Source organism: Sapajus apella, unplaced genomic scaffold (assembly GCF_009761245.1).
Source record: "Sapajus apella isolate SASKATOON/1434 unplaced genomic scaffold, GSC_monkey_1.0 scaffold36, whole genome shotgun sequence".
NCBI lineage: Eukaryota > Metazoa > Chordata > Mammalia > Primates > Cebidae > Sapajus > Sapajus apella.
This window is the reverse complement of record NW_022436976.1, coordinates 833,621-856,106: the sequence shown is the minus strand read 5'-3', so window position 1 is coordinate 856,106 and position 22,486 is coordinate 833,621. Positions and strand designations below refer to the sequence as shown.

At 34.4% G+C, this 22,486-nt stretch overlaps 1 protein-coding gene across 6 annotated transcripts in view; it reads right to left on the bottom strand.

Annotated features, from left to right (window-relative positions):
- COL24A1 (collagen type XXIV alpha 1 chain) overlaps positions 1-22,486 on the bottom strand; it is a 379,894-nt gene that overhangs the window by 136,072 nt on the left and 221,336 nt on the right. For 5 of the 6 annotated variants that reach the window (XR_004274544.1, XR_004274543.1, XM_032296380.1 and 2 more), the window contains exons 25-32: positions 19,641-19,694; positions 18,249-18,302; positions 16,884-16,937; positions 15,485-15,538; positions 5,417-5,470; positions 5,079-5,123; positions 4,915-4,959; positions 1,430-1,483 (exon numbers count right to left, since the gene is read on the bottom strand). Coding sequence is in view for 4 of the 6 variants with exons in the window: in XM_032296380.1 (XP_032152271.1) it covers positions 1,430-1,483; positions 4,915-4,959; positions 5,079-5,123; positions 5,417-5,470; positions 15,485-15,538; positions 16,884-16,937; positions 18,249-18,302; positions 19,641-19,694 (414 nt within the window). In the remaining 2 variants the exon portion in view is untranslated. The remainder of the gene's footprint in view (positions 1-1,429; positions 1,484-4,914; positions 4,960-5,078; positions 5,124-5,416; positions 5,471-15,484; positions 15,539-16,883; positions 16,938-18,248; positions 18,303-19,640; positions 19,695-22,486) is intronic. The other variant, XM_032296378.1, reaches the window with a different exon arrangement.

Sequence of the window (22,486 nt, the reverse complement as noted above, 5' to 3'; positions counted from 1 at the left end):
TGATATATATATATATATATATGTGTGTGTGTGTCTGATATATATACACATTATATATATAAAATGTTATACACATTATATATATATATAAAATGTCTGATACGTATACACATTATATATATAACATTACATATATGTTATACACACATTATATAATGTGTATACACACATTATATACATGATAATGTGTATACACACATTGTCATGTATATAATGTCTGATATATACACATATATATATCAGATGTATATGTATATGTATATATGTATATGTGTGTGTATATATACACACACACACACACACACACACGTACATATATATATCAGACATTATACCAGGAAAGTGGCTTACAAAGATATAAGAAATTGTCTCTGAATTTCAAGCAAGTTACAGACTTTTTAGGGAGTATACTTAAATAAATAATGCTGAAGAAAGCTGCATTATTTTAGGTCAGATAAATATCAGAATTGGAATGGCAGGTTAAGACATACATAATGGAGAGAAAACCAAGAAGGAATTTAGCTTAAAAAAAAAGCAACAACATATCTAAGATTCTTTATTTGGAAAGAACTGTATGTACCATCAACTCTTTACTTATTGTTTTGACAGCTTATATCATAGGTTAAGTATAAAAATGAAGAAAAGCTATGGTAAAAATAGCTCTTTAACTGTTAGAATTATCCATTTGCTACAAACTAAATGAATTATACAAAGGCCACCTGTAAACCTTTGTGTGAATTGATGATAAAATCAATGAAATGGTTTGAAAGACTATATTGTATTGTGTTTCTTAGATGCACATTACATCTAACACCATTAGCCAGAAGAATGACTTCATTGGCAATAAAGAATAAATTGTAAGAAACTAGGTGTGACAAGGTCTTTCCTTGTCACAACTTACCTTCCATGGAAACTTTATAATTGAATCATATTTATGAAACTGTTTCATAACAATTTCATAAGTTTATATATTGATGTAAGTTTTTGTAGTGTTGATGTAACAGCATTTCTGTCATGTTTGCACATTTTGGCCCATCAGATGTAGAATTTGGCTTCTCTTTGTATGGTCTGGTAATTATAGAAATTGCCTCATAAATGTGACTGTACGTGTGTGGCAACGTAATAATTATAAGAACAGCAAGCCATTCAGAAAGAGAATTTCTGAGATTCAGTAAAACAGAATTTTCTTTGTTGAAAACTGAAATATGCTCAGATTTAACAGCTCCAGAAAAACAGTACCATATTTGACTATATGAAACCAGAAAGGCACGAAAAACCATTAATTTTCATTCTATGTAATTAGTCTGTGGTGTCTTTGATAAATATTGCTTTCTAAAACATACCAGTTACAGCACAACAGAGCAATAATATAAAAGTAAATGTACATTATGAGAAACACACAATTAGAAAAGTGTAAAGATAAACTTACTGGCTCTCCTGCAAGTCCTCTGCCACCTGTACTTCCAGGCAGTCCCTGTAAACCCTGGACAAATAAAGGCAAAACTTGTAGGAAATGTGGTGTGTGAAGATGTTTTAGACAGTTTCCTTACCTTAGCTTTCCTTAGGATCCTTCCACCCAACTTTTCTTTCTTTTTTTTTTTTTTTTTTTGCTTTTGTGGTAAAATACACATAACATAAAGCTTACTATTTTAAACACTTTTTAAATGTACAGCTATGTGGCACTAAGTACATTCACAACGTTGTACAATCATCACCAGAACTTTTTCATCTTCCCAAGCTGAAACTTGGTACCGATTAAACATTAATTCCCATCACCCCATTTTTCCTATTCCCTGGCAACTACCATTCTATTTTCTGTCTCTATGAATTCTATTACCCTAAGTACCTCATATCAGTGAGATCATAACAATATCTGCCTTTCTGTGACTGGCTTATTTCACTTAGCATAATGTCTTTAGGTTCATCCCTTTTGCAGCATGTGTCAAAACTTCCTGCTTTTTAAGGCTGAGTCCATTGTATACATATCCCACATTTTGTTTATCTATTCACCTATCAAGGAATATGGATTACTTTCAACTTTTGGCTATTGTGAATAATGCAGCTATGAACATGGGTATGCGAGTATCTGTATGAGTCCCTTTTTTCAATTATTTAGGTATTTACCTAGAAGTGGGACTGATAGATCATATGGTAATTCTCTGTTCAACTTCTTGACAAATCACTAAACTGTTTTCCATAGCAGACTCTCTATTTTATATCTGTACCAGTAATGCACAAGGGTTCCAATTCCTCCACATCCTTGGACACAATATTTTTTTTTTTTTTTTTTTTTATATTAATTAAGGAAAAAGATATGCCATGTAAGCAGCAAGCATAAGAAGGCTGGAGAAACTTTATATTAGTATTAATATCAGATACTTCACAATAAATAGTATTACTAGGAGTAAAAAGTATTACCAGAAGATAAATAGAGAAGAATATTTTTTAACAAAAAGAGGATCAGTTGATCAGGAGGACATAATAACTATAAATGTGAATATACTTACAATAGAATTTAAAAACACATAAAGCAAAATTGGAAAGAATAAAAGGAAGAAATAGAGAAATACAAAAATTATAGTTGGAGAATTTTTACACCTCTATCTCATAAACTGATAAAATATCTAGATAAAAAACTCAGTAATATATGAGTTATGTATGATAGCTTTTATATTATTTAGAGAACCTAAAATAGTGATCCAGGCCTTAACACCTTAATAACACAATGGATTGTGGTCTTTCTTCCTGATTTGCTTTTGAGTCAGAGATATGGGAGGCAATACCATACAGGAAACGGTGCGGGCCCACAGACAAATACGCTTTTACTAGTTACCTGGATTACCAGAGCATTGTGTGTTGCCAGTTTTCATTTAATTCCTGGCTTAAAATTATGATAATTTAGAGATGGAGGGGGTCACAGAACTCTTACCCCAACCATTTTTAAAAATTCATTTTACAAATAAAAAACATGTATTTTTAGAGATGGGGGGGTCTCACTACATTGCCCTAGCTGGCCTCGAACTCCTGGGCTCAAGAGATCCTTCTGCCTCTACCACTCAAAGTGCTGAGATTATAGACATGAGCCACCATGCTAGAGCCACCAGCCCTAGCCAATTTAAACAAGGTTACATGGGTTTTAGGAGCATACATGAGACCAAAAGTCAATCTGACTTCAAATTTATCTTTCTATTAAACAGCACTGCCTGGTGTTGATAGTACATAAATGACTACAGTACACAGAGACACTAAGACTGCTGAAAGATCAAATAAATCTTTGGGGTCTGTTTGACTTTTTTCAATTGAGTGTTCCCAGCTTCCCCAAGATCTCAATTCAATCAAGGAGAAGGAAACAATGTAGGTATAGAGCTAAGTAAACCTCAATAAGTATTATAAACTCATATTTAATGTCCAACCATGTCATTCACTAAGGAACTTAATTCTTCCAGTAGTCTATGAGACATTCTTGCCATAGGGTAAGGTTACAAAATGATTCTAGTAACTTTGATTTAATCGAGAAAGTCAAACATGAAATATCACATTTATACAAGCATACTTTGATGGGCTGAAAATGAAGGTAAAATTCTAGGGAAGGTCAATAATGTACAAAATGAATAAGTAATTTTATTTCTCTAGGCTTCATTCTTTTTTTAAATAAGAGGAATGAAATTGAACTCCAAACTTTGCACTCACTGTAATCTATCAGCGCCATGTAAAGTAGTCATAAACTATACAAATATTATTTACATTGATATAATAGAAACTCAGATGATGAATATTAAAACTCAAGTAATATTATTTGAGGATAACATTAATCAATAATACAATGCCACACACAAGTTCTTTCCCAGACATAGTCATTGATTTTCTGTTTTAGGTCTCTGGTATTTTAGGTTGGACCACTGTTAAATACAATGCTATTGTTGGAAGCTGCAGGCAGGGGGCAGTGGATTTCAAAAAGGAACAAGCAAATGCAGTGACATTTACTACATAGACAATTATTAATCCTATAGCAGCTAAAACATTTTTATCCTATCCTTTTCTGTCTCCTGAGCTGCAATCTATTTATATTATCTATTTTTATAACTTTATATTATACATATATGTGTATATAACAAATTAAAATGTCATCATTAAAAATCAAAATTCTGAATGAAAGTAAAAATACCCATATACTTAAAGCTTAAAATGTGTCCATGTGTAAATATGCATGTATGTGTAAATCTTTATTTCACATTTTTTCCCTCTTACTTAGTGATGATAACCACAGAACTTGTTGCCTCTCAGGGAAAAAATGTATAATCCTGGTAAGATTTTTAACGGTAGGAAAATAGCTAGTGTTATAAAATATTAAGAACTCTTAAGCAGTGCCATGGGAAGGTATGATGACACACACAGCTCTACACTCCAAAGGCCTGAAAAGAATTCAAGTTGAGTTAAAAGAAAAGTAGGCAAGAGGCCTGAAAAAAGTTACTTATTATGTTAGCTTTATTAATGCCTCATTATTTATATGTCACACCATTTTATTTTGAAATGGGTTTTACAGTAAAATTAATTTATCATAACTAAAGCAAAAGTAACAGTTCTAACCACCAGTATGGACAGGTGCAAAGCAGGCCCAGAATAGGTAAGCAACCTGCCCAAATAAAACAATGACCCAATGGTTAAAGGAGAACAAGAACTTACATTCTTTCAGTCCAATATACTGAGTACTATATAATAGTTGTATCAGAGAATAAAGCAGATAGAGGTAATCAGTTCATAACTTATACATATATCAAAATATCACATTGTATACTACAAATATATATAATTTTTATTTGTAAAAAATTCCCCCGAACATTGTTTGAGCAGCCCCTCTCCCCCAAAAATAGTAGATAAAAATTGTTCATAGCATGATTTTTCAAAATTACTTACTGGTTTCCCTTGAACTCCTCTTTCTCCAGGGTTTCCAGTCTTACCCTACACAAGAAAGAAAATGCTTGAGTCAAGTAGTCCCCTCTGAAAATATAAATCATAGTAAGAAAAACAAAAAAAGACTTAAAATGTTCATCTTTAATGTGAAATGTCTGATTACTTACAGTAAGACCATGAGGCCCTCTTTTTCCTTGAACTCCTTTTTCACCCTAACAAAATATTAAAGCCAGGTAAGTTAGTAAGAATGTGAATTATGGTCTTACATATGCTCACGTACAAAAAAGATGCATATACTAACATACAAAAAAGATAGTAGTATATAGTTTAACTGAAAAGAAAACATCTTTCTGTGTGTACTAAAAACTTTATGTCTTTCATACTTAGGCAAAGAGAAAATGTAGACCCATACTTTTATAAGGAAATATATCATTTTTCAAGCCAGTAGGACATATGGGCTCAATAAAATTTAACTGCATATGAAATGAGAAAAATCAATAATTACCTTGGCACCCTGTATACCTTGCTCTCCTAAGAGACCATCTGGTCCTCTTGGTCCCTAGAGGTGGAAAAAATATCCTGTTGTTAATTTGAAATGTTCTTTTTTTTTTTTTTAACTGTTATGTGTCCTTGCAGATGAAGATGCTATGCCCTTTTTCAGTTAATAACTCCTTCTGCTTATTTTTATGCCCTGACTACAGAAAATAATACAGCTGGGCATATGGCTCAATCTGTCTGCATAGGAGATCAGCCCATATTTTTAAGATTTAATGACAAATAGTAAGTCAAATGAGCACAAAAATAGCTAACTCAGTAGTCGAGGTGGTTATAATATAGGTGTGTTATGTGGGTATTTTGTTCACTTTATAATTTACTCAGCAGCAAGCCAGAATTTATTTATTCTCAACCAACTCTAACTTAAATGTTCCTGGATTTGTTTCTCTAAACAGTCTCCTTAAGTTTAATATTTTTAAATGGTGCTCTTCTCTTCACATTATTAGAAAATGATACTAATACAGGAACAGAAAACCAACACTGCATTTTCTCACTTATAAGTGGGAGCTGAATGTTGAGAACACATGGACACATGGTGAGAACAACCCACACTGGGCCTGGGGAGAGGGAGAGCATCAAGAAGAATAGCTAATGGATCCTGGGCTTAATACCTAGGTGATGGGATGATCTCTGCAGCAAACCATCATGTCACATGTCTACCCGTGTAACAAACCTGCACATCCTGCACATGTGTACCTTGAACTTAAAAATAAAAATTGAAGAAAAAGAAAGTTTAGCTGGAATGAAAAAAAAGAAAAGAATGAAAGAAAATGAGTGTTGACTGCATTGTATCTGCTATGCAACTGCTTGCCAGTAGTTACTGGGAGATGGCAGGGGCACAGAAAAGATATAGAAAAATACTACTGAAAATATTCGTGTAAATTTAAAACTTCTCAGTGTTCATCCAAAAATTAGTTGCAAAAAAGCCATTGCAAAGGTCCTTCTCTAATAAAATGGCAGAATAATCTTTAGTTAAACTATAACTTTCTTTGGAAGGTCTTAAAGTCCTTTTAAAGGGACTTGATTCAATTCTACAGCTTCTAACTGAATACCTGTGGAAAAGAAATTATATTAAGTGTTATGGTAATTTTTAATTGAGAGAAAGTTTCTCTATTATGATGCTTATAGAATGAAAAGGTAAAGTATACAAATATACAAATGCCAATAATGTATATAGAGATAAGACATCCAAGGACCAAAAGAAGAATTCAAAGAGGAAGACAACCTTCACATTTATAATGGGAATGAAGATATTTTTAGCAGCTAGGGTCAAGCTCTCAAAGACTTATTCAAAACAGAAGAAACTCTACATTGAGGGATAGTATGAGAAAAAAAGACAGAGGCATGAAAGAAGATACTCAGAATAAAAAAGTAGTTTCTTGGTTAGGCTATTGATTACATGTAGAGAAATATTAAGACATAAGTGGGAAAAAAGACTGGGATTAATAAGGTAAAAGACTTAAGTTTACATTTAAGTCATTTGGCAGAAAACTGATGCTAAAGATTTCCATACGGAACAGTGATACAAATCTTGAGGGAAAACATGCAGATTTGAAGGAACCCTTTAGGTTTCAGCATCTTCTTTTGTATCCCATCTGAGATAAGCTCTGGTTTAGCTTTACATTATTAAAAGATATTTACTATAGTAGGACTCTCTTCTTGGGAACTCTTAGGGTAACTGCATTCCTTGATCCTCTGAGGCACATTCATGATTTGGACAGGACACACACTTCATGAGGATCTGTTAAAGCCATAGCTCCAGCCCTGCAATTTCTAAGTCTATATTCAAGGTACTCCATAATCTGTCCCCAACTTCCTTTATGCTCTATTTTCCAATGAAAGAGTAGAAAACTGAACTACAATCTTATTGTGCAAGACCTTGAAGATCAAGTTGAGCAGCATGGACTTAATTTAACAGATCAGTAACTTTTTGTTTTTCTTTTTGAGATGAAGTCTCACTCTTGTCCCCCGGGCTGAAGTACAACGGCATGATCTGGGCTTACTGCAACTTTAACCTCTCAGATTCAAGCAATTCTCTTGCCTCATCCTCCCATGTAGCTGGGATTATAGTTGCGTGCCACCAGACCAGGCTAATTTTTGTATTTTTAGTAGAGAAGGGGTTTTGCCATGTTGGCAAGGCTAGTCTCAAACTCCTGACCTCAGGTGATCTGCCTACCTCAGCCTTGCAAAGTGCTGGGATTATAGGCATGAGCCACCATGCCTGGACCAATCAGTAATTTTAACATGTGTTATTCATTCAGCAGATGTATACTGAGTGCCTACTATAAGCCAGGCATTGTTTTAGGCCCAGAGGACATGGTAGAGAGAAAAGACAAATCCCTGAATTCATAAACCAGCAAATAAGTATGTAAAACTAAGTTATAAAATGAAAATATGTAGTTAAGTATAATGAAGAAAAATAAAGGACTAAAAAGTATCCAAGGTGGGGAGGACTATTTTAGATAGGGTGGCCCAAAAAGTCTCTCTACAGTGACATGTGGATAGACACCTAAAAGAGGTAAGATTGTAAGCTAAGTGAATAGTTTGGGGAAGATCACTATAGCAGAAAAAACAGGAAGAGCAAAGTTCTGATGAGGGGGCATGCTTAGAATTTCAATAACTGAGTAACTAAAACTGAAAACAGAACAATGTTCAAAGGATGATTCAAGTTTTTTTTTTCTGAGACAGTTTTGATCTTGCCCAGTCTGGACCACAATGGTGTGATCTCGGCTGACTGCAACCTCCAACTCCCAGGTTCAAGCAATTCTCCTACCTCAGCCTCCCAAGTAACTGGGTTTACATGCGTTCACCACCACGCCCAGCTAATTTTTGTAATTTTAGTAGAGATGGGGTTTTGCCATATTGGCCAGGCTGGTGTCAAACTCCTGACCTCATGATCTGCTCACCTCAGCCACCCAAAGTGCTGAGATTACATGCGTGAGCCACAACACCTGGCCAGGATGATTCAAGTTTTAAGCCTGAAAGTCCCTCAGGACTTTGCTTTAATAATCACCCTCAACCCTCACCTTGAAATTTCAGCAGTCTGTATTGATTCTTTTCCTCTAGCACCTTCAATGCCTAATTCTTCTCTTTTTGCTTCAAAAGAAACACAGCTAAATTTTTTTGAGCAACAAAAGAAGAAGGCTGAAAGAGTGTAAAAAGGAATGAGTGGCCAACATTCTAAAATGCTATAAAAAACAAGTAAGGTCTAAACTGAAAATGTGTCCACTGATAATTAATTGGGCCCTTAAAACTCCTTTACAACCTGGAATTTGTATGTCTTTCTTTGATATTTTATTACTAATTGGTAGAAGATAACAGCATAAATAGAAAACAAATTAGAAACGTAGGTTTGTTTGGAGTGGAGAGGAAGGTGTGGTAGAAGATAAGGAGTTTGCAGAGACAGAAAAAATAATCCTAAGATTCACATGGAACACAAGAAAGAGCCCACACAGCCAAAGTAATCTGAAGCAAAAAGAATAAAGCTAGACAAACCACACTACTTGACTTTAAAGTATACTACTGGGCTGGGTGTGGTGGATCATACCTGTAATCCTAACATTTTGGGAAGCCAAGGAGGGAGGATCACTTGAGCTCAGGAGCTCAAGATCAGCCTGGATAAGATGGCAAGACCCTGTGTTTACAGAAAATTTAAAATATAGCTAGGCATGGTGGCACATGCCTGCAGAACCAGCTACTTGGGAGGTTGAGGCAGTAGATTCCTGTGAGCTCAGGAATTTGAGGCAGCAATGAACTATAATTACATTACTGCACTCCAGCCTGGGTGACAGAGTGAGACCCCATCTTTAAAAGATAAAATAAAATATACTACAAAACTATAGTTACCAAAACAGCACGGTACTAGTATAAAAACAGACACATAGACCAACAGAACAGAAAAGAGAGCCCAGAAATAAATCTACACATTTATAGCCAGCTGATTTTTGACAAAGGTGCCAAGAACACACAATGGGGAAAGGATGATCTCTTCAATAAATACTGTTAGGAAAACTGTATATCCAGATGTAGAAGAATTAAATCCTTATCTCTCACCATATGTAAAAATCAACTCAAAATGGATCAGACTTAAATATGAAAACTCAAAACTATAAAACTTCTAGAAGAAAACAGGGGGAAAGCTCCATGACATTGGTCTAGGCAATGATTTTGGGGATAAAACCTCAAAAGCACAGGAAACAAAACTGAAAATAGACAAATGAGACTAATGGTAAACTGAAAAGCTTCCATACAGCATAAGAAACAATCAACAGTGTGAAGAGGCAATCTGTTGAATGAGAGAACATATCTGCAAACTATTCATCTGACAGGGGACTAATATCCAGAATGCACGAGGAATCAAACAACTTAGTAGTTAAAAAAACAATTCTATTAAAAAGTGGGCAAAGGACATGAGCAGACATTTCTTAAGAGACAAACCAATGGCCAACAGATATAGGAAAAAATGCTCAGCATCACCAATTATCAGGAAAATGAAAATCAAAACCACAGTGAGACATCATCTCACCACTGTAAGAATGGCTATTATTAAAAAGACAAAAAACAATAGATCCTGGCCATTCTACAGAGCAAAGGGAACTCTTATATACTGTTGGTGAGAATGTGAATTAGTAAAGCCACTATCGAAAAAGCGTATGCGGATTTCTCACAAAACTAAAAATAAAGGCTGGGTGTGATGGCTCATCCCTGTAATCCCAGTACTTTGGAAAGCCAAGGCAGGTGGATCACCTCAGGTTAGGAGTTTGAGAACAGCCTGGCCAACATGGTGAAACCCCATCTCTACTAAAAATTAGCTAGGCATGGCGGCTGATGCCTGTAATCCCAGCTACTCAGGAGGCTAAGACAGGAGAATTGCTTGAATCTTGGAGGAGCAGGTTGTGGTGAGCTGAGATCCTGCCACTGCATTCCAGCCTGGGCAACAGTGTGAGACTCTGCTTTAAAAAAAAAAAAAAAAAATAGAACTACCATACAATCCAGCAATCCCACTACTGGGTATTTATCCAAAGGAAAATAAATCAGATATCAAAGGGACATTTGCTAATTTGTAGGAACATGGATGGAACTGGAGGTCGTTACGTTAAATGAAATAACCCAGGCACAGAAAGACAGATACTTCATGTTCTCACTTGAAGGAGTGAAGACATGCCATCCCAAAATATGTCACGAAAACACTGGAGAAATTGTTTCCAAAAGGGCAAGCTGATCTGTCTCTTCCTGCATGCAGCAAGCAATAAAAATTCCTCTGGGAGGGGTACCTTCTCCATACCAGTAAATAGCCCTTATCACTAGAGACTTAGAATTGAAGTCTGCAATGGACCTGAATAAACGTACTTAATAACTCTTATCTTCCACCTGTTTTACACGCTCCCCTGCACCCCACAATATATCTCCTAGTGATTTCCCTAGAAACTTTCACCATTCTAGCCAGATTTTCTTTGTCCTGTCATTTTTCTCAAATTTATCACTCTTTGTCTAAGAAGTATAAAAGCATCTTCTTTTGGCCACATCAGACTACACTCACTTGTGAAGATTCCCATATACACACAAAACGCATATAATTTGTATACTTGTCTCTTGTTAATCTGCCTGGTGTCAATCTGGTTTCCAGATCCTGCTGAAGAGCCACTGAGGGCTAAAATGATGACTAGAGGTGATCTCTGGCTGCCCTACACACTCATATATGGGAGTTAAAAAAGTTCATCTCATGGAGTAGAAAGTAGGATGATAGATACCAGAGTCTTGGAAGAGTGTACGGGTGGGAGAGGGAGATAAAGGGATGTTAGTGGGTATAAACATACAATGAAACAGAAATAAGTTCCTTTGTTCAATAACAAAGTAGGGCAACTGTAGTTAGGAATAATTTATTGTATATTTCAAAATAACCAGAAGAGTGGACTTGAAATACTCCTAACACATAGAAATGATAAATGCTAAAGGTAATGAATGGAATACCCTAAATACCCTGACTTATTCACTATTCATTCTATGTATGTAACAATAATCACACTTACCCCATAAATACATACAAATATGTATCGATAAAAATAAAAGAATCATAAAATAAAATAATAAATAATAAATCATAAAATAAAGTTTCATGCTGATATTGATTATAGAAGTTATCCCGTGGGTTAGTATATATGTCTGCTTTGACTTCTAAGAAAAAATAAGCTTTAGGACAGGCTATAAGAAAGTTAGGCAAATAGCATTACGATAGGCACCTAAATCTGACATAGTTACATTTTTAAATAACTGTTTAAAAATATCTCATGGATATTCTCTTGGAGTAACTACACTGGCTAAAGGGAAAATCTACTATTTACCCTCTTAGGAAAATTAAAGTTGGCTGCACTGAGCTGTATTAGTAAGTTCTCATAGCAGAAATAAAAATTGGATAGCTCAGTTACGTAAACTAAGCATGTTTTATAAAATAAATTCGATTTGAATTATAGGCAATAACTAAATTCACGAATGATCAATGTACAGAATCACTACTTCACATAAATGTTTACATTTAAAAAAGTATATTAACTAAGACATTAACATAAACTACACACTCTTTTGTTTAGGAAGACTTTTATGAGAACTCCAAGTCCATCTTTATAAGTCCTATAATTAATTTTGATAGGCTAGGCATCTATGAATGAAGAAAACAGCTCTTGTTCATAAACAAATGTCTCTGTAACTTGAACTCAGTATATTTATATTTTCTTCCAATCATTATGTGTCTTGGCTTGATCCCTTTATTAATTTCAAATCACTTACATACCTAACTTATTAGGCCTAGCAGTCTTTTCTGGTTCTTGATTTACACAGCTGAAACAAAACGTTCTATTAAACAAAAACTAACATTATCAGTGATTTGAAGAAAAAAAATCTTTTGATTCTATTCTTGTTGTAAACTATTTCAGCAGAAGGAACCACAGAGAAAGCTCTGCCTTATCATTCAGAGTGCTTCAGTTAGTGAATCTAGCTTTGAATCTAAATACAAAACCTGAGGACTACTTCTCCCTATGTGGTAAGCATTTCCTTGAAAGGGAAAAATGTCCAAATTTCTATAGGCAGATCAATTTTACTTCCTCCATAAAAAGCCTTAAAACATTATATATTTCTAATATTGTTATTTTAATCTTTCCCTCCCATTTAAATCTTAAACAGCATAGTCTGAATAAAAACACTAAGTTGTACGCCTCTATACTGCCTCTGTAGAGAAACAGTGTAAACTTAAACGTGTCTCATGATCATTGCCAATTCATGGTCAAGAAGAAGATGAGGTTAACTTTGTTCCATGTCATCTTCCTGTTTGGGCAGCTGGACACAGAAGCATGTAATGGAGTAATACCAAGGAATCAGTTGCCTACCTCTGAAGAGTTCAATGTGCAGCTGATGTTGTGCTGATTTCTAGTGACCAATAGGCTCAACCACTATCTTTCTGGTACTGTATTAGAGAATCTGCTAGCTTATATTGTCTACATAAGGGACATGATTTTGTATATTATATTAATTAGCTTTGGCATATATTTCATTTTAATCATTCTTCAGCTAAATATGCAGGGAGAAACAAAGCTTAGAGTATGTAGGATTAATAATAATACTGTAAATTTTATGCCATGTTTCTCAACTAATAGTGTTTGACAAATTGCAGGGAATCAGTAAATGTTAGATAACTATGTGGTGGATGGATGGGCAGGAGAGAAGCAGATAGAAGCAGACTCCTGGGAGCAGTCCTACCACTCATGATCATCATGTGGCCACTCGGTAACAGCAGAAATCACAGACAGAACAGTAAGAGAGTATAAGTACTAGTTCCATAATGAAAATTCTCTGTGTGGCCTCAGTGCAAATGTACTTAGGGCAGAGCTTCCCTCCAACATACTATGACACATATTTGCCACAAAGAGATTACAGGTGTGCTGAAAATAGTGCCCTCCTCAACCTCTGGGGTAGCAAGGAAAGGCCAGACACAGGAATCTGCAGCTAGGTACCCTTTTCATTTCTCTTAGTAGGCTGGACCAATATTCTCATTTTTTTGTGAGTGAAAACCATTGGGAAGAATGGGTCTAGAGAACTGGGATTACAGTCCTAGAGGGGAATGGATTGAAGAGAGAAAAGGGTAAAAATAGGAATATATCAGTGGCTACCACAAGGGAACTTCCCAATACTATTTTCTTTCTCAAATATTCTGAAATATTCTGGTCTTCAGTCCTTTTATGTATGCCTAGTGTTCACTGTTTACATAAAATAGTCTTCCAGTAAAGAAAGCTTGTAAGAAGAAAAAAGTCCTAGTTCTACTTTTTATTTTTATATATTTTTTAAGACAGAGTCTCACTCTGTTGCCCAGGCTAGAGTGCAGTGGCACAAAAGCCCTTATTTCTAAACAAAGCTTTCCTGTTTAAAAGTGACGAGGAGCCATTTGGGGAGAAAATCAGTAAAATATATTTGAAGTATGTGAGAAAAATAGATCCTTGAGGAGGTAGGAATTGATGACAAAGTGACAAATCAGGAAACGGTAATAGGATCATGGTGAACTTAGAAAACTGGAGAACAAACGAACTTTCCATATGGCTTAATGAGACAGCACAAAGGAGTTCAGGAAAACACTGTGCTTAGATACACAGCTTCTGACTAAAGACCCAAATTACTTAATTAACAAAAGGGACAAATAAGTATTTCTTCTTTTTTTCATCTGTCACAAATTGGTTGAGCTTTCCCACTATGACTAATACGAAGTTGAATAAACACATTTGACCTAACTAAATACTGAGTGCTGGCAGGGTACTAGTCACTAAACGGCCGTTTGAGTACAAATCATCGATCATTTTTTATTTTATTTTAAATCTCATTTGGGCTAATATATTATAGATGTGACCACAGACTATAAATCTGTAATCCAGGAGGGAAAATCGTTTTTCAAAAAAGAAACAATAATAAAGGCAAATCTGCTCTCTTTCTTCAAGCTTCACCAAAAACACAGGACATAACTTCAAAGTCGTTACTTCAAACTGGGAATTCATTAACACCCTTCTCCCATTTGCCAATAGGAAAACTGCAGTATTTTTTTTTTTTAACCATTGCGAGGTAAAGGATGTTTTTAGAATTTTAAAATATTTTCTTCATAAGTTCTAAAATTTAAATCAAGGTAAGGTCAAGGCATAACACAGAGTCCTCAAAGCCCACATATCCAAATTGACTTAAAAAAACTCCCTGATATTCCATGTGGTACTGAATAGCATGGGCTTTGGAGTCAGACACACTAAAGCTTGAATACTAGTTGTGTCATTTCTCTGTGTGTCTATAGAGGCCATATACTTAAACTTTGAGAGACCTGGTTACCTCAACTATAATATCAAAGATATGATATCTCTCCCTCTTGGGTGGTTTTGAGTATTGAGGTAATATATGAAAAAGTGCCTGGCATGTGACAGATATGTAATAAATGGTGGCTCTTATTTCTTTGAAAAGGATTTAATGTTTAAGATACAACTTAAAGAGATCAAGATGTTATTTAATTCTGTATACATAATTATTAGACAATGATTATAATAACTCTGATTTACAATTAATAAGTTCTTATTCATCTCATGTATCTCTGTTCCATTTCTTACTGCTTTTGTTTTGTCATGATGTTACTTTTCCTTGCTATGTAATTCTGTAGAGAAATAATTCATTTAAAGATCTTCACATTTACCATTCTCTCAAAGAATAGAATTGGAGGTTGGGAATAAGTATGAGTTAGTGATATATGTAAAAAGTTAAAATGGAAAAGTGTGATTTTATACCTACAAATGATTATGAGTCATATTTCAATTAATTTAGGATTCAGCTAATATAATGAAAATATAAAATATAAAGATATTCATAGAATATAATGAAAATACAAAAAACTGACAAGATCTAAGCAAAATTCTAGAAGGTATGATGCTATTTTTGTTGCACATTTACCACTATTTATGAAGTAATTTTGGGGGGCTTAATGTACTTTTTTCCTTAGATTACTTACTCTTTGTCCTTTAGGACCTTGACTCCCAGGTGGTCCTCTTGCCCCCACATGACCCTACATATTGCAAATTTAAAAATCAGTTGTAGAAGTCACAAGAATACTATCAGAACAACAGCCATAATCTTTCATATAACATATATCATTCTCCTAAAACATTCTTAAAATTGATCAGTCTTCCTTAAAAATATGCTTTAATCATACTGCCCTCTACCAATATTCTGCTTTTGAAATATTCTACTATTTGGGCAAGTTTAATATCTGGGTGTTTACAACCTGAAAAAAGAATGGAGAAGTTTTTAATATCCACTGACCAAGTTGTTTTCAGAAGGAACACATACGGTGTGATGGAGGAAGGAGATATCCATTCAGCTAGTCAGACCGTTCTAATCTTCCTAGCCCATCAAAAAAGCAATGGCTATCACGGTAATATTTCTTTAATATTATCCTAGACATTTATGATAATCCCATCACATAAAAGTAGGTTTCTTTTGTTACCATAAAAAACGCCACAAAATGTTCCAAATTACTATGCTATAAAAATGCCTGCAATGGAGATTAAGTTGCTATTTATTATTAAGTCAATTATAATGAATTATTTTTATAGCTATAGTCTTTAAGATTCAACTGGAAAACAAAATTTATTTATCAATTAACCTAAGGTAGATAAAAATGAAGTAAACTCTAGGCTTTCAAATTTATTATTTTTTAAAGAGATCAGTAACTCTTCCTTAGACTAGTTTTCCTAATTTTAAAACCCAACAACATATTTACAAATATACTAGAAAATCGGGCTTATTTTTAAAACAGAAGCTTCACAAATAATAAAAGTTCTCACAGATAAGAAAAGTTCTGCTCAGGGGATCTTAATGACTGATCTTTTTCATAAGTTCACAACAGCTGTCAGATTCTGATAAGCAAAATTAATTTAGGGGAAATATTTAATTATCTTTTTGCAAACAAATGGAATATTTTCAATACTCTAATTTTTGTCTAATAAATATATATTTTATGAATTTTATCTGGTTGTATGATAATATTTTAAAATTTCTAAGGAAAATATGTTGGAACTTAAACTTATGACTTATTTATCCAATTTGTCTAAATTCTAATCTTACCAATCCTGTTCCCTTATATGTGGTTATTCAAAAGAAACTTTAAAGCATTTTTTGTTTAGGTTGCAGAACTGAAATTGGTTATATACCAAGTAGAGGTGAGGAAGTTCAAGATATCATGACATATTCAAGAGTGTTTTATATAGTTGGGAAAGAAGCAGTCTGATTTAAAACTAGTTTACAGATGACTTACTTTGCATAAAAACCAACAATACAACATGACAAGTGATGAGTTTAAATTAACATAAACATTCTAGAAGGAATCATAAAGTCTTTCCTGTACTTACAGGTAATCCCAATGGACCAATAGGTCCTGGAACCCCAGGAGGACCTGGATATCCCTATAATTTAAGTAAAATATAAAAGACATAAAATATTCATTACTTTAAATTACTTTCATTGAAGATAAACCAATAAATTATAAACAATAGTAAAAAGGGATAATTTGACACAATGTTTCTTTTCTAACCAAGATATGAAAGGCTATGGGAAATGTTCTGCAGATAGGCCATAGAGATAAAAAATATATATATTTTTATATAGTTTTATTTAGATAGAAACCATATATCCATTTATTAGAAGGTTTTTGCCTAGACAAGAAAATTGCTAGCCAAATCACATACTACAGCCTATTGATAAGGGAATATTCATTTTATTTTTCTGAAGATTATGTTATCTTATCCATGGATATATGTTATGTTATATAGGTTATGAAACCATATCCTTTTCAGAGAGGTCTAGGAGTTCTCTAATGAAGGAATGTAAATGTGGACAAACACTCTAGCATTTCAAACTTGAGAAGGATCACACACTTTATGGTGCTAACACTGATTCAGAAATGCCTTAGGAGGTCATGATTCTTGAAGTTAATTAGTCTTATAGGTATGCTAAATTTCCTAGCTGACAGCAATTGGAAATAGCTAAAAACAAAAACAAACCGAAACAGTTACAGGACTTTTCTCATAATATAGAACTTGAAACTGAACAATAACTTAGTTAAAATCAATCTGTGGATAGTACTATGTGCTACCAGATCCATTGCATGGTATTTTCTGTATGGAAGACCCTTTCATTGATAATAATCATTCACTCTAGTTCCTGCCATACTTAGAAACTATTTAGTAAGTTAAAAAGATGCAACCCAGATATAACGTTTTTCAGCTATTTCCTATATTAAAAATATAAAACAACAAGAATAATTCTGGATTCTGAGCTCTCACATGTCAAAAAACTACATCATGACCACAAACTCATGAAGAATGGCAATGATGGTATGTGTCATATCAATTATAAGCTGTAGAAGAATAAGTAGAATTCTAGTTGGAAAAGGTGGAAGATTTATATAATCTGAAGAGAAACCAGAGTATGTGGAATTCTAATCGAATTTTCTTCTTCATTCATATTAGCAAATTGTGGTGGTTAAATTCCTCTCCTAAAACCAGAATCATTTGACTAAGCCATCTCATTTACATGCTTTTTAGTACCTTAGTATCACGTAGCATTTTGGGAGATAACTCATTTAAAAATAAAATTCTATGGGAAATTTAGCATTTTTCACTCAGTTAAATTCCAGCCCAGGCAATTCCCTCTCTGGAATGCCTTACTTTTATTAAGTTCTTGGACACATATTTTTCAAATCACTGAGCTCTTACCATAACACCCTTTTCCCCCTGGAGACCTAGTGGGCCTGGACTTCCACGCTCTCCCTTTTAAAAGAACAAAGAAAAAAGAGTAACATAGAGGCATATTAATTAGTCATGACTGAGCTAAGTCTAGAATGGAAAACTGTCAGTCAGAATCATATCTTACATGCATACCTCATTCTTATTTTCAATAACTTTTAAATTTACAAACGTGGCACTTTTAAAAATTGTTAGACTTTTAATAAAATTATCTTAAGATTTTTTTTTCAGAAGAAAAATATTAAAGGCCATATTAAAATGAAGAAAACAGAAATTATGGATAAATAAGACTTAAAAGTGAGCACGTATCATGTTAAAGTTTTGTAAGTAGAAATGCTTACTATTTGATGAGGCATAAAAATATGAGAATAGTAAAAGTATCAAAGCATATTAAAATTTAACAAATCTGGATAACCATTAAAAATTTTATTTTATAGTCTGCCTACCATAATTAAGTGCCATAAGAAATAATTCTGAAAGATCATGATAATCAAATGTCATAGCAGCTTAAAAAGACTAAACTGATTCACATTAAAATTTTCAAGAGTATCAAAATTTTAGAAGATTTAACTCAGCACAGAAATAACTAAATGAGTCAAAATGTTTATAAAGCTAAACATTTTTAACTGCACTCATATTTTGTTACACTGTTAGTAAAAAATCAATAAGTGTATACTAAGTATGTAGTACTTAAGTAATTAACATTGTAGTACATGAGAGTTAGAAGAGATATTTGAAAAACTTAAATTTTACCCTCAGTAACTGTAGACATGATATTAACAGAGATGAAATAACCAGAGGGGAAGTAAATTTTAAACTATGTGATACTTATTCTAAGTCCAAAAGTGAAAAAATTAGGAAGAATGAGAGGAGTCTGTGGACTTCATAGAGGAGATGGAAATTCAGCTGAGTCCAACAGTTTGGTTTTGAAAAAACAGAGGGAAGAAGAGAGAGGATATTTTAGTCCAAGAAAATAGTAAGAATGGGAATAGGAACAAGCACAAGATGGGGGAGAGAAAGGTAAATGGTAACTTATTCTTCTCTTTCAAAACTGCTTTCTCTCAAGCCTCTCATAGGAGGCTTGCTCTCATGAAGTTGATTTAGATATTTTCTAGTTAGAAATCTAGACTGTTTCATCTTTTCTCTTCAGATCACATCTTTATAATCAAAAGGGTACTCTTCCCTTTAAAAATTAGAAACATACATGCTATTAGGTATATTTCAACATATTTAAGAGAGTCAGTATAAGTAATGTGCTAAAGCTATATGTGATTTCTAATTAACATAAAATATTATATGAAAGTCTGTCCTTTGAATTTAGCCTAGAATTCTTCCTATAAAACAAAACAATAAAAAAATTACCTTTTCACCAATGCTTCCAGTCATCCCAACTTCTCCAGGTAAGCCAACAGGTCCCTTTAAGAAAAAAAACAAACAAACAGAAAATACACACATATTGCATTGCTATTGTAGTACCTGGGTCTTAAGTCACCTGTAATCACTATGTCTCTTTCTAATTTAGCCTAAATTTTATCTTGGAGTAAAATTCCTCCTTGTATAGCTATGCAGTCTATAACTTCGTATCAGAATTAGAATTTTAACATATGAATTTTGCAGAGGATAAAAACATTCAGTTCATAATACCCCACCAGGTACAGATCCCAACGAGCTGAAGTGCTGCTGATGGCAAATGGAATAAAGAATGGGTAGTAAAGAAGGTAGTTTTAAATACCAGCTATGACCATGTGACCAGCTATAGAAATTGTCACGAGTATTTCGTTATTTTGTCATGAATGTGTGTGTGTGTGTGTGTGTGTGTGTGCAAATATCTTTGGTTCTTTTCTTCTCATTTCTTTTTGTTTGTTTGTTTGAGACAGTCTTACTCTGTCGTCCAGGCTAGAGTGCAGTGGCACAATCCTGGCTCACAGCAACCTCTGCCTCCTGGCTTCAAGTGATTCTCCTGCCTCAGCCTCCTGAATGGCTGGGATTACAGGCGTGTGCCACCATGCCTAGCTAATTTTTGTATTTTCAGTAGAGATGGGGTTTCATGATTTTGGACAGACTGATCTCAAACTCTTGACCTCAAGTGATCTGTTCACCTTGGCCTCCCAAAGTGTTGGGATTACAGGTATAAGCCACTGCTCCTGGCCTTTCATTTCTTTATCATATAATATAAGATGTATTGACCTTATAACATTATAATATTTAATATTACATCATAATGTTTAAGTTACAGGATATAAAGGAGAAAAGTAAATATCACTCAAGGACTTTATGTCCTCTTCTGGAAAAGAGGTTAGTGAGTTTTGGTTACATGCAGGATAATGATATGTTAGGCAGAATTATGGCCTTGTTATAGTCTTTAATTGAAAGTTAAGTATGATTTAAAGAGATGCATTTGGGTGTCAACTTGACAATAGGGAGGCCTGTCATGGTTAATTTTATGTGTCAAGGTCACTGGGTCACAGAGTGCTCAGATATTTGGTTAAATATTATTTCTGAGTGTATGTTGTTTCTAGTGGAGATTAGCATTTAAATAGGTACACAGACTAAAGCAGATTGCTTTCCCCAATGTGGGTGGGCACTGGCCAATCTGTTGAGGATCTGAATAAAACAAAAAGGAAAAGGAAAGAAAAGGAAAATTTCCTCTCTGTCTGACTGCTTAAGGTAGGACATCAGTTTTCTCCTGCCTTTGTTCTAGGACACCATTGGCCCCTAGTTCACAGGCCTTTGGACTTGAAATAGAATTTAAATAATCAGTGCTCCAGGTCTCAGGCCTGTGGACTCTGACAGAACTTACATTGTTGATTTTTCTGGTTCTCAGGCCTTTGAACCTGGGCTGGAACTATACTGGATTTCTAGGATCTCCTGTCTGTAGATGGAAGATTGTGGGATTTTTTTCTTTCAGCCTCCACAATCATGTGAGCCATTCCCTTATCTATCTATATCTATAGCTATATCTTGATGGTTCTGTTTCTCTGGAAAACCCTAACTAATACGGTCAACCAAATCTGAGCAGGAAAAATGAAATAGAACTCTCTGTTGTGAGACAGTAAACAAAGCAGAAATTGAACACAGACTAGTCAATCTATAGGGAAAAAAATCATTTTTCTTTTTCTTTTTTTTTTTTTTGAGACGAAATCTTGCTTTGTTGCCCAGGCTGTAGCGCAGTGGCATGATCTTGGCTCACTGCAACTTCTGCCTCCGGGGTTCATGCATTTCTCCTGCCTCAGCCTCCTGAGTAGCTGGGACTACAGGCACATGCCACCATGCCCAGCTAATCTTTCTGTTTTTAGCAGATGTGGGGTTTCACCATGTTGGCTAGGCTGGTTTTGAACTCCTGACTTCAAGTGATCTACCCGCCTTGGCCTCCCAAAGTGAAAAATCCTTCCAAGACATGTGATCTAGAGGAGTGAATGGAGTAGGGTCATTTAGCTTATCTCATGTGCACTAGAACAATTAATCTACAAACGTATTCTGCTTAGCCTATAGCATTTACTAAACTGAACTAGATAAAAACATTTAAAAATCTGTATATTTTATATATAAATACATATAAAGATTTATAAAATTATTAGCTTCAGGTGACCTAGCAAATGTGGACAAACATTCTCAAAGGCAAATATTGGAGAGAACTAAGTAACTCTTGTACTGTTTACATCCAGGTGCACTCTTTACTTCGCTACACTATTGTCTCTTGTATATGGCCCATTTTACTTACTTACACTATATGCCTGGTCCCAATAGGGCATCTGAGTTTTTTACTTCATGTAAGTATTATAAGGTGCAGTCAGTCAAAAGGGCATAATTGGAAGATACAGGTTCTTACTAAAAAGTAGATAGTTCACAGGCTTCCAGCCATGCCCATGGGATATCGTTAATAAAACATAGATTAAAAATGGTTTCCTTACAGCCTAGGCAACACAGGGAGACCACATCTCTATAAATAATCTATTCATAATAATAATAAAATTAGCTGGGGGTGGTGACATGTTCCTGCAGTCCTAGCTACTCACGAAGCTGAGGAAGGAGGATTGCTTGGACAGGAGGTTGAGGCTGCAGTAAGCCTGGGTAACAGAGCAAGACCCTGTCTCCAAACTATTTCAGTACCTTAAAAAGTCTAATCAAAAACATATGTCAAATCTGATAATACCACAGTGTTGGCTAGAATGTAGGGAAAGAAGAATTCATACATATATAGCAGGAAA